This window comes from Trypanosoma conorhini, assembly GCF_003719485.1.
Source record: "Trypanosoma conorhini strain 025E chromosome Unknown Tco_14.4_contig_00425, whole genome shotgun sequence".
Classification (NCBI taxonomy): domain Eukaryota; phylum Euglenozoa; class Kinetoplastea; order Trypanosomatida; family Trypanosomatidae; genus Trypanosoma; species Trypanosoma conorhini.
In genome coordinates this window covers 2,464-12,279 of record NW_021704510.1, presented here as the reverse complement: position 1 = coordinate 12,279, position 9,816 = coordinate 2,464, and the positions used below count along the sequence as shown (strand labels likewise).

The following is a 9,816-nucleotide window of genomic DNA, read 5'->3' as shown; positions in this document are numbered from 1 at the left end:
TGGAGCCGGAGTGCCCGGTGTCGCGCATGCTGTACCTCTTCAAGTCTCTCGGGGTGCGCCACATCATGGTGTGCCGCCGCGCGAAATTCGCCGGGTACATTAGCAAGAAGGACTTTGTGAAGTTTCTGCGCGGCGCCGAGCGGGAGGAGCACGTGGAGCCGGCGTAGACTCGCTGGGGGGGAGGGGGAAGGCGTGGCGAGCCGGAGAGGACGCGGCACATGACGCCGGAACTCGTCGCCGGACGGGAGGCTACGGCGGATGCCGACTGGACGCCAAACACATTGCACACACACACACACACACACACACACACACACACACACACACATATATATATATATAAAGAAATATGGCTATTGTTTACGGGCTGGCGTGGGAAGGAGACTGAGATGGTCCCGCTCTTTTCTCCCTGTGTATCGATGCAAGAGAAAGAAAAAGAGAAAATAACGAAAGAAGAGAGATGGTTAAGGGAGCGTGTAGGGAACAGCACAACACTAAGCTGTGTGTGTTGTGTGTGCCGTAAGGCTTTGGGTCGCATATGTGCCTTCCAGGCAACGCGTTGGGCGGGATCGCGGCAACTTGCTGCCCATATCCTTTTTATTTTACTTTATCTTTTAGCTCCACGCACGCACACACATTGAGGCGCCTCCCTTCCCGCAGGCCTTGGGTGCAATCCTCGTGCTCTTGGGGCCGCCGTCGTCTCCCTCCCGGTCCTTCTCCGTGTTTGTGTCTGTGTGTGTGTGAGTGTACGGTTTTATTTTGTTGAGTGCTGCGGCGGCTAATCATCATCCTATTGTTTTTACTTCCGCACCCCCTCCCGCTCTCGCTGCTGCCGGTGACTGCTTTTGGGCTGCCCTGCGGCGTGTGTTTTGGTTGCCCTGCGCTTGCCTGACTGTTTTTTGTCTGTTTGTTTGTTTGTTTTCGCTGCCGTGGCTGCGCTCAGCTGTGCCGAGGAGCTGCGGAGTAGGGAAGCGCCGCGAGACCCACACACACACACACACAAGCGCGTGAGACTCCGGCCTGCTCCATGCGGCGGGGCGGGGGGCGCAATAGCGAGGGACTCTGCAGTGGCAACGTTGAGGCGGCGCGCCAGTGGGACCGGAAGCGCACGCACCGCGTCGGGGGGTGGGCGGGAGTGGGGGAAAAGCGACTGTCGACGCCGAAGCGGGATACGAAGGAAGCGCCCAAACGAAAATAAGAAGTAAGAGTGAGGAAGAGGAGGCGGCGCGCATTGGAGTGAAGGGCAAAGTACGGGCACCCACCCGCACGCATATATATATATACATACATACAGGTGTAACATACACACGCGCTAGAGAATAGAGGTGGGCGAGGAGGTAGAAAAAAGGAGGCGGGGGCCGGGACGGTGCTGACGCATGGGTAGTTGCTGCGGCAAAAAGGCCCCGTCCGAAGCTGCCTGCGGTAAAGGCGAGCTGGACAATGAGAAAGACGCCAACGTGGATTCCTTGGCGCTTGCCAGGGATAACCTGGTAGAAGGAGATAAGCGGCAGCCGCCGCCAACGCCGCCAACGCCGCCAGAGCTGACAGAAACGGCTGCGATGGTGGAGGCGGCGCTGTTCACCGCACGAAGTGCGGTGGCACTCAACTCTGCCACCTGCAGGAGTGAGATGTCGGAAACGATTGACTGCTCCTCCACCACGGTTGACGACATTCGCACTGGGCGTCCCACCTTTCACTGCCGCGTGGAGACGGCAGCGTCTAGTACGTGGCCGGACGTGAGCATGCCCACCGCCTCCGTTCGCTACGACCACCTGCCCTCCGTGTCGGAGTTCGATACGGAGGAGGACTTTTCAATGGTGGAGGGCAGCACCACCTCCTTGCGGGAGCGGCGGCTCGCGTTCCGGGCTCGAGAGCGGGCAAAGGCGCTGCTGCGGGAGTTCCAGTCGCGGGAGGGCGAGGTGCGACGCGCCATTGTTGAGCTTTGCAACTTCGCTCGCCGTGACATGGCTTTCCGGCACCACCGGGGAATTCTGTCCATCGAGCGGCGGGGGATGCTCATTGCGTACTTCAAGGAGCGCTTCGTCCTGCTGCTCCGCATTACGACGGCGCAGGAGACGCTTGGGCGGCGCATGACGGAGCACGAGTGGCAGGCGCAGCTGCTACGCAAGATGCAGCAGCACCGCGCAGGTCGGCTTAGACGCGCCGGCGCCCAGGGCGGCAACGACACCACTGAAGCGTCATCGGCTGCCTGCAGCGACGAGGAAGAGGCGGGCCTGCCGGCTGCAGTGGACGCTGCGCTGACGCCAACGGGGGGGCGGCCTCTGTCGGCCCCCAGCAGCTTTTGCGGGAAGCAGCTGCAGCAGCGTCGTAACCTGTCGTTGTCGTCGTCTCCTTCGCCGCCGGGGTCGCAGGTGTCTAGTGGCAAATCTTCTGCCCGGCCGACTGTTTCGGAGACCGGGGGTCGGCTGCAGCTGGAGAAGGCGGTTCCTCGCCCTCAGTCAAGCTTTGGCATGTGCCAGCCCCTGAAGGCGCGGCCTAGTGGAGCGGAGAAGTCGATAAAGTCCATATCGCCTGCCTGCGCGCCTGTAGAGAGTGGGGTGGGAGAACCGTTTTAATTTCCAGTGAATGTTTGTTTGTTTGTCTCTGTTTTTTTTTTTTTGCGTTTCTAGTAGCGAGTCTTATGTCTGCATGTTTTCCTGGGTCGTGTGGGAGCGTGCAAGCCGTGTTGTTTTATTTCCCCCGTTTTTTTTTTTTTGCGTTTCCTTCGCCACCCACGCAGCGCAGTGGCGAGGGCGGGGGCAACGCTGTGCGCGGGATGTGTTTGCCGCCTCAGCAGGCACTGTCGTGTTGCACGAGTGACGAAGGCGCAACGAACAATGAAAAAACAACAACAACAACAGAAAGAAAGAAAAAAAGAAGAGAGAACAACAGCAACAGCAGATAAAAGCTCTTTATAACGAAGCACGAAACACATTATACGAAAAATGGTAAAACATACACACACACATATACACGCACGAGGGGGGGAGGAAAAAAAGGAAGGGATGAAAGACTCTGTACTCCTTCATGTATGCATATACATATTTTTTTGTTGTTGTTGTTTTTGTTTTACGGTTGCACTGCTTTTCCTGGAATCAGTTCCTTGTTTGTTTGTTTGTTTGTTTTTTACTGTTGTTCTCTTTCCATTTGGTCTCTCCTGTACTTACCTTGCTGGTTTTTCTCTTCAAAACTTTGCTTTCGCCTACTCCTTCCCTTTCTGCCCTTTACTTTGCACCGATGGTTATTGCATATGCTGTGGTGGTTGTTGTTGTTGTTTTTTTTTTGTCCTCACTGTTGTGTGTTAGTATCGAGCCCACATCAACTTTGTGATGTCACTCACCCGCTCAGTGCCACTGCGCGCGTATGTATATGATACGCAGATACATATATATATATATATGTTTATCTCTTTCTGTGCTCTGTGCATTTGTTTGTTTTGTCGTGTGCGCCTGGAAGGCGTGCGGTGGCGGGCACAGCGACGATTTGGCCCTGCCCGAGATGCGGGTGCCGCGTGGCCGCTGTGGTTGTCTGAGTGGGCGCGTGTGTGTAGCTCACCTCTCCACACGGGACGTCGGGCCCCGCCGCTGTGCGTGCGGAGGGCCCTGGGAAGGGGTGGGCGGGATGATGGGCAGAGTTGACTTTCGATGTGTGCCGGTGGCACGAGGATGTTCTGCGTGTGTATCGAAGTGTATGTATGTGCCCGTGGGCGTGTGCGTGTGCGTGACTCACTCTCCTTCTCTTTCCCTCTCGACCCCGTTCTCCTCGTGTGTGTGTGTGTGTGTGTGCGGCTCTTCTCTTAATTGTCTTGCTGGACGCATCGTTGCCTGCTGTGTGTCCTCTTCCCTCCCGCATTCCTTTGCCTGCTAGTGGGGGGTGCACGATCATGGCGGCGGTGAATCTGGCGGAGCGGCTGCAGAAGCCGGCGGTGTGCCTCACTGTGTTTGGCGAGACGCACAGCGGGGTGCTGCACGGCGTGGACAACAACTTCAACGCCGTCCTTGACAAGGGCGCGGAGCCGCGCGAGCTCTGCTTTGTGCGCGGGGAGACGGTGCTGTACATCGGCTTCATGGACACCGACGAGGCGAGGAGCGACGGCGCCAACGGCGCGTAGTGTCGCCTGTCTCCTTCCCTCCCCCTCTTCCGCTAAAGTACACATATATATATATTTACATTTGCATTTAGTATGCCTTTTTTTTTTTGCTCCCGCCGCTCGGCGGGGGAAGGAGGTGGAGGATGTTATAATTATTATTACTATTATTTGCTGCTTTTGCTTTTTCACTTCTCTTTGCTGCTTGTTTTGTTGCGCCTCGTGGCGGGGCTGACGGGGGGGGGGGACGCGGGGAAGCGAGTAGAGGAGGAGGAAGAGGAACGGAGCACGCCCTCGCGGTCGCCGCGCGTGTGGAGGTGCGAAGGAGTTCGCCTGACATTTTTAGTGTCTGCCTGCGTGTGTGTTTGTGCTTGTGCGGCGATGTCTTCGCTGCCGGGGGTGGCGCGGTACGAGCGGCTGCCGACGCGCACCAAAATTCAGTTTTTTTGGTGCTCCATGCTTGTCATGGGCTTCGCCTACCAGTTCCTCAAGATGACCGTGTTGCGCGTGCAGCCGAAGCGCGAGGAGCAGATGTACATGCACATCAAGGCGGTCTACGGCGACAACCTGCCGCCGGAGTTGGTTGACATCGCCAGACGCCAGCGGGAGGCGCAGGACGCCCTGACGCTGTCCAACATGATGCGCACCCCGACGCCGGGAGAGACGGCGGGGGCGCTGCAGCACGAACTGGACCCACGCCGCATCGCCCAGCTAAAAAGCTACAACGGCTACTGAGCTACCGCGCTGGAAATGTCACAGTGGCGGGCTCGCGGCGTGGATTGTGTAAGTGGTGTTGTTGTTACTTTGCTGGGCGCTGCGCGCGCGCCGACGCCCGCGCGGCGTAAATGGGGGCCGAGACGGGAGAGAGACGTGGCGGCAGGGGGCGGTTGTGCTGCAGCGCTGTGCCTGCTCTTCTTCTGCCTTTGTTTTTGCCTCGTGTGGTTGTTGCTTTTCCCTGAAATGTGTGCGTGCGCGCCTTGTCGTGTCCGTCTGACTCGCGTTTTTTTTCTTTTTTCTTTTTTTTGTGTGTGTGTGTGTGACATGCGGGGAGCGGCATCAGAGGGGAGGGGAGGGGGCAGTGTGAGGAGGAAAGCGCGAGAGCAACCAAGCAGAAAAAAGCAAGGCAAGGCAAAGCAAAGCGAAGCCACAAAAAAAGGTGGGGGAGAGAAATCCTTTCTAGCTGTGATGCGTATCTACGTGCATGTGCGGGAGAAGGTCATTCCGCTGGAGTGCGGCGACGGCACGCAGGATGTAATTTGGCTGGGCAACGCGGCCATGGTGCACTACGACGCCTCCTTTGGGCGCAAGTACGGCTCCCCGCAGTGCATCCAAAAGGAGGGCGGCATCACCTGCGACCCTGAGGCCCGCGTCTGTGACGTGCTCGACGACAACCAACACGTCTTCGCCGTCCTCGACGGCAGGGATGAGGACTGAGCAGGCGCCCCTCCGTCGCCGCAAGGGCGGGTTTGGGGAGTGTTGGCTGCCGCCTGCCCACAACGAGAAACAAAATGGTGGTCCTCCACTTCGTCTTTTCCCAACCCCGCCTTTTCTTCCTCTTGAAGTGTTGTCGCTGCCGGTGCTCTCGCTGCCCGCCTCTGCGCGTGTTCTGCCGCCAGACTCCCTTTCCGCCTCCTCCTCTTCCTCCAACAACAACAACAACAACAACACCGTTCTCTCGTGTAACATGCGCCTGCCTGCTGAAGTCAGAAGCGAAGGGCCAGGAAGAAATGATAGGCGGGACCCACGTGGCGCAGGTTGTGCGTGCGGTTGCCAACGGCGACGGGGACTGGGCCGAGGTGCCGCGTTGTGTCCGGGAGGCGGTTGTCCTGGCGCTGGCCGGGCGGGAGTCGCAGGCGGCGGGAGGGGTTGGCGCCACCGCCGAGGCAGCGGCGCGGCGGCACTGCGACCGGTGGCCGGAGCCGCGTGAGGGATCGCGGGCGGCGGTCTCGTCGCTCTCGGAGGAGGTGGTGCAGCGCAGCGTGCGGACCTTCGAGGACGCGGCGTGGGTGCGGGACCAGGCGGTGCGCAGCTTTGCGCAGTTCCACAACACCGTGGAGGAGACCCGCGAGGGGCTGCGGCACCACCTCCGCGCCTTGTGGCGCACCGCCGCCCAACTCGACCCCGCGCTGCTCCGCGACCTCCGGCGGGAGCGGGGCCTCAGCCCGGGCGACGAGGTTCCGGAGAACGTCGTCCTCCCCACCGCCGCGCTGCGGCGCCTGCGGCAGCTGGAGGCGATGGTAGACGAGGTCGCCGACGGCGTCGAGGCGCTGCGGTGGGCGTCGGTGCGGTTTGCGGCGAACCTCCTCTCTGATGATGAGAAGCGGGCGATGGGGCTCGACCCGGCGGACCTGCGGGCGGAGGATGTGCCGCCCGGCCCGAGCAGCACGCCGCCGAGGCCCGGGGAGGAGCCGACGCTGAGCGAGAGGCGGCAGTGCTGCATGAGCCGCGTCGCGCTGCTCGACGGGGCGTCCATGCAGCAGCTGGCGGAGGAGGAGCCGTCCCACCACCGCTTCTCGCAGTCGACCAAAGGCGCCGGCTCGCAGCACCGCGCGGCGTCCGAAAGCTCTCTAAGCAGCCTGGGCGCGCGGGCGTAGAGGGGGCAAAAGCCCCAACACACGCAGAAAGAGAGTGAGAAATTTAAAACAAACGGAAGATGGCTCTCTGCTTCAGAGAAGAAGGTGATCTTCGAGAGAAGAAGCCAGTGAAGAAGGGCAGCAAAGAGGCGTGGTCCGCTCATAGAAGTGCTGTGCAATTGTGCGTGTTTGTTGTTGTTGTTGTTGTTGTTGCTTGTTTTCTTCCCTTGGGGATACGTGGAGCGGAGTTGTAGAGATAACTACGTGTATGCCTACTTCTATGTGCCTTCCCTCTGAGGTCCGCAGTGCACGCATGTATCTGTGTGTTTGTGTCTCTCGGGAAAGCTGCGGCGGAGCTGCTCTTGACGCTTCCCGCCTCTCTTCTGGGCCTCGGGTGCCCCTCATACTTTGCGTCTTTCCCCCGGCATGCACGCATGACGCTGAGCGAGCGAGAAGTAAAAACGAGGGAGCGCGAGAGTAGCAACGGGTGGGGAACCCCTTGAACGGCCCCGCATCTCTGTCAACGACGTGGATGACGGAAGACGTGCGGCCGCCGCCCTCCCTGCACGAGATTGAGCGGGGAGTGGGGGAGTGGGGGCGGGTGCCGCAGTGTGTGCGGGACACGCTGGTCGCCATTCTGGGCTCCCCGCACCGCGACGCACCGCCCGCCGTCCTGGACGACGCCGAAAGGACGCTGCTGCCGCTTCGGCGAAAGGGGCCAAAGACAGACATCACCGCCACTCTGGAGGCCCTGCTCGAGGCGCCCCGCCCAGCGGCGGCGTTTGTGCCGAATCTGCAGCGCCCTGTCGCGGGGCCGAAGGAGGCGCCCGCCGTGGAGTCCGCCGCCTCCCCGCGGGGGTGCACCGGCCGCAGCCTCTGCAACGATGCCGACAGAGACGAGGCGGATGAGGAGGAAAAACTGGACGCGGCGGGCTCGCGGGGGCGCGCGGTGCGGGAGCCGCGGCTTCTTTCCGACAGACGGGTGTTCTACGGCACCCTGATTGACCCCGCGCCGGAGTCGCCGCGCCGGGACCGGGCGTCGTCGTCCCGCGGCTGCGCAATCGCCGCGCAGAAGAAGCGGTCGCGTGTGGTGCGCCCCATCGCCGTGGACGCGCCCACCGTGAAAAAGCTCGAGTGCATCCGGCACCGCCGTGAGGTGCGAGATGTGCTGCTGCGCGTGCACTGCGAAATTGAACGCCTGCAGGGGGAGGCGGATGCTTGGCTTGTGAAGTCCGTCTATGACGCGATGCGGCTGGACCTGCGCCGCGCGAAGGACGTTTACGGTGAGGTGAAGCCGCTGCCGCACCCCACGGAAGAGCAGGAGCAGGCCCTCGCCGCCTTCGCCGAGGGTCTGGCGGTGCTGCAGGATGCAACCGTGGAGCTGGTCGCGACGTTCCTGTCGCCGGAGGAGAAGCGGTTTCTCGGGGTCGACACGCACAAGTACCAAACCCGTGCGCAGCGCAGCACCACGTACCAGTACGCCCCGGCTGCGGAGACGAAGCGAAGGGGGCAGGCGACGGGGAAACGGGCGTCTGAGTGCGTTTCTGCAACCACCGAGGCGGAGGACGCGGCGAGGCACAAGAGCCCGCGGAACGGCTCCCGCGGCGTCGCCTCCGCGCCGGCGACGGCGACGGCTGCCGCCCCACGCCCCGTTAGCGCTGTGGCGACCGCCGTTGTTCCTCCCGCTGATGCCGGCGAGCACCGCGCCGGGAGGGAGCAGAGTGGCGCCGCAGCCGCCAATCCCCCGCGCAGGCCCCGCGTGAAGAGGAGGTCGCAGTCAAAGCCCAGCCAACGACCTCCCGCGGACTCGCCGCCCCTTGCAGCTACCGCCTCTGCGCCTCCCGTGACGGAAGGCAAAACGGCCCTTAGCGGTTTGCCGCAGCTAGACAAGTTCGGACTCCGGCCAACCCCGGCGGCTGCTGCTGCTGCGACAACAGCGCCGGCACCGGCGAAGGTGCAAGGGCGAATGAAAAAGAGCGTCACTGTGGCTCCTGCGGCACCCGTGGAGCGGCATTTGTCGTGCTCGACGCTGTCGACAAGATCGACAAAAAGTCCAGACAACCGCGTGGGTGCAAAACAGGATACGGTGGCACGAGAGGCAGCTGCGCCCGCCAGGCCGACCATTGGACTTGGGAGACTTGACATAAAGCGCTTCCTGATAGACAGTGACAGCGACAGTAACACCGCTTAGAACAAAAGAAAAGAGAAGAGCTGCAAAGGCCTGGAAACAAAATAAACTACGACTTCACAGTAGAGAAGTTACCTTGTCGGTAATAGAATGTACACAATTGCCTTCCCTTCCCCCCTCCCTCCCTCCCCCTGGGGGTGGGCGGGGCAGCCATGCACTCAATCTGCATGATGTGGCTTTACGTATTACTTTTTTTTTTATGTGGGTTGCGGCGGAATGTGTATTTCCCAATCATCGCAGTGGCTTTTGTATGCGTGAGGTCTTCTTTCCATTTGTTTTTTTTCTTTGCTTTTGTCGCTTACTACCGGGCCGCCGCAGTGCTTGATGCGGCGGATTTGTAACGCGTTTTGGGGGCGATCTGCGTCCCTCGTTGCGCGGCGCCTCCCAGCGGCGGCAGCGCCCCTCCTGCAGCCGCACCCGCAGCGGCGGCTTCTGGCCACCACCCCCACGACCAGTGAGGAGGGGGTTGTGGGCGGCGGTGACGTGCAGGACACGGAGGAGACGCACCCCGACTTTCAGCCCCGCCTGGTCAACACCGAACTCGCTGAGGACGAGGTGGCGATGGTGAAAAAGGACATCGACGACACCATCCGCACGGAGGACGTGGTCGCGTTTATTAAGGGGGTGCCGGAGGCGCCCATGTGCGCCTTCTCAAAGCGGCTGATAGACATTTTGGAGGCGCTGGGGTTGGAGTACACCTCGTTTGACGTCCTGGCGCATCCCGTTGTGCGGACCTACGTGAAGGAGGTGAGCGCGTGGCCGACGATCCCGCAGCTGTTTCTCAAGGGCGAGTTTGTAGGCGGGCTGGACGTCGTGCAGAAGATGGTGGAGGGAGGCGAGCTGCAGAAGCTTATGCAGCAGAAGGGAATCAGCTTCCGCGGACAGCCGTGAAAGGGGTGAGAAGCGAAGAAGAAAAGAAACGAAAAGAAAGAATAGCGAGAGAGAGAGAGAGAGAGACGTCCTCCTCC

At 61.0% G+C, this 9,816-nt stretch overlaps 7 protein-coding genes across 7 annotated transcripts, besides 22 other annotated features; 6 read left to right on the top strand and 1 right to left on the bottom strand.

Annotated features, from left to right (window-relative positions):
* Positions 1 to 284: 284 nt before the first annotated feature.
* Positions 285 to 328: a microsatellite.
* Positions 329 to 423: 95 nt separating this feature from the next.
* Positions 424 to 461: a microsatellite.
* Positions 462 to 720: 259 nt separating this feature from the next.
* Positions 721 to 748: a microsatellite.
* Positions 749 to 893: 145 nt separating this feature from the next.
* Positions 894 to 921: a microsatellite.
* A 60-nt stretch (positions 922 to 981) lies between these two features.
* Positions 982 to 1,002: a microsatellite.
* A 374-nt stretch (positions 1,003 to 1,376) lies between these two features.
* On the top strand, positions 1,377 to 2,576 carry Tco025E_06367 (uncharacterized protein; the record flags this gene model as incomplete). Its single annotated transcript, XM_029373244.1, has 1 exon — positions 1,377 to 2,576. One exon carries the CDS (start codon positions 1,377 to 1,379, stop codon positions 2,574 to 2,576), a length of 1,200 nt encoding a protein of 399 aa, XP_029226677.1.
* Positions 2,577 to 2,587: 11 nt separating this feature from the next.
* Positions 2,588 to 2,626: a sequence feature (A-rich).
* Positions 2,627 to 2,828: 202 nt separating this feature from the next.
* Positions 2,829 to 2,900: a microsatellite.
* A 146-nt stretch (positions 2,901 to 3,046) lies between these two features.
* Positions 3,047 to 3,069: a microsatellite.
* A 34-nt stretch (positions 3,070 to 3,103) lies between these two features.
* Positions 3,104 to 3,137: a microsatellite.
* Positions 3,138 to 3,251: 114 nt separating this feature from the next.
* Positions 3,252 to 3,303: a microsatellite.
* Positions 3,304 to 3,362: 59 nt separating this feature from the next.
* Positions 3,363 to 3,406: a microsatellite.
* Positions 3,407 to 3,764: 358 nt separating this feature from the next.
* Positions 3,765 to 3,785: a microsatellite.
* An 11-nt stretch (positions 3,786 to 3,796) lies between these two features.
* Positions 3,797 to 4,156, bottom strand: Tco025E_06366 (uncharacterized protein; the record flags this gene model as incomplete). The annotated part of the gene is made up of 1 exon (XM_029373243.1): positions 3,797 to 4,156. One exon carries the CDS (start codon positions 4,154 to 4,156, stop codon positions 3,797 to 3,799), a length of 360 nt encoding a protein of 119 aa, XP_029226676.1.
* An 80-nt stretch (positions 4,157 to 4,236) lies between these two features.
* Positions 4,237 to 4,259: a microsatellite.
* A 64-nt stretch (positions 4,260 to 4,323) lies between these two features.
* Positions 4,324 to 4,368: a microsatellite.
* Positions 4,369 to 4,468: 100 nt separating this feature from the next.
* On the top strand, positions 4,469 to 4,822 carry Tco025E_06365 (uncharacterized protein; the record flags this gene model as incomplete). Its single annotated transcript, XM_029373242.1, has 1 exon — positions 4,469 to 4,822. The coding sequence occupies one exon, from the start codon at positions 4,469 to 4,471 to the stop codon at positions 4,820 to 4,822; it is 354 nt and encodes a 117-aa protein (XP_029226675.1).
* Positions 4,823 to 4,898: 76 nt separating this feature from the next.
* Positions 4,899 to 4,929: a microsatellite.
* A 158-nt stretch (positions 4,930 to 5,087) lies between these two features.
* Positions 5,088 to 5,111: a microsatellite.
* Positions 5,112 to 5,128: 17 nt separating this feature from the next.
* Tco025E_06364 (uncharacterized protein) lies at positions 5,129 to 5,521 on the top strand (the record flags this gene model as incomplete). The annotated part of the gene is made up of 1 exon (XM_029373241.1): positions 5,129 to 5,521. The coding sequence occupies one exon, from the start codon at positions 5,129 to 5,131 to the stop codon at positions 5,519 to 5,521; it is 393 nt and encodes a 130-aa protein (XP_029226674.1).
* Positions 5,522 to 5,731: 210 nt separating this feature from the next.
* Positions 5,732 to 5,754: a microsatellite.
* A 60-nt stretch (positions 5,755 to 5,814) lies between these two features.
* Positions 5,815 to 6,681, top strand: Tco025E_06363 (uncharacterized protein; the record flags this gene model as incomplete). Its single annotated transcript, XM_029373240.1, has 1 exon — positions 5,815 to 6,681. One exon carries the CDS (start codon positions 5,815 to 5,817, stop codon positions 6,679 to 6,681), a length of 867 nt encoding a protein of 288 aa, XP_029226673.1.
* A 168-nt stretch (positions 6,682 to 6,849) lies between these two features.
* Positions 6,850 to 6,879: a microsatellite.
* Positions 6,880 to 7,192: 313 nt separating this feature from the next.
* On the top strand, positions 7,193 to 8,851 carry Tco025E_06362 (uncharacterized protein; the record flags this gene model as incomplete). Its single annotated transcript, XM_029373239.1, has 1 exon — positions 7,193 to 8,851. The coding sequence occupies one exon, from the start codon at positions 7,193 to 7,195 to the stop codon at positions 8,849 to 8,851; it is 1,659 nt and encodes a 552-aa protein (XP_029226672.1).
* A 100-nt stretch (positions 8,852 to 8,951) lies between these two features.
* Positions 8,952 to 8,978: a microsatellite.
* A 132-nt stretch (positions 8,979 to 9,110) lies between these two features.
* Positions 9,111 to 9,141: a sequence feature (A-rich).
* A 31-nt stretch (positions 9,142 to 9,172) lies between these two features.
* On the top strand, positions 9,173 to 9,739 carry Tco025E_06361 (glutaredoxin-like protein; the record flags this gene model as incomplete). Its single annotated transcript, XM_029373238.1, has 1 exon — positions 9,173 to 9,739. The coding sequence occupies one exon, from the start codon at positions 9,173 to 9,175 to the stop codon at positions 9,737 to 9,739; it is 567 nt and encodes a 188-aa protein (XP_029226671.1).
* An 8-nt stretch (positions 9,740 to 9,747) lies between these two features.
* Positions 9,748 to 9,784: a microsatellite.
* Positions 9,785 to 9,805: a microsatellite.
* Between the last annotated feature and the right edge of the window lie 11 nt (positions 9,806 to 9,816).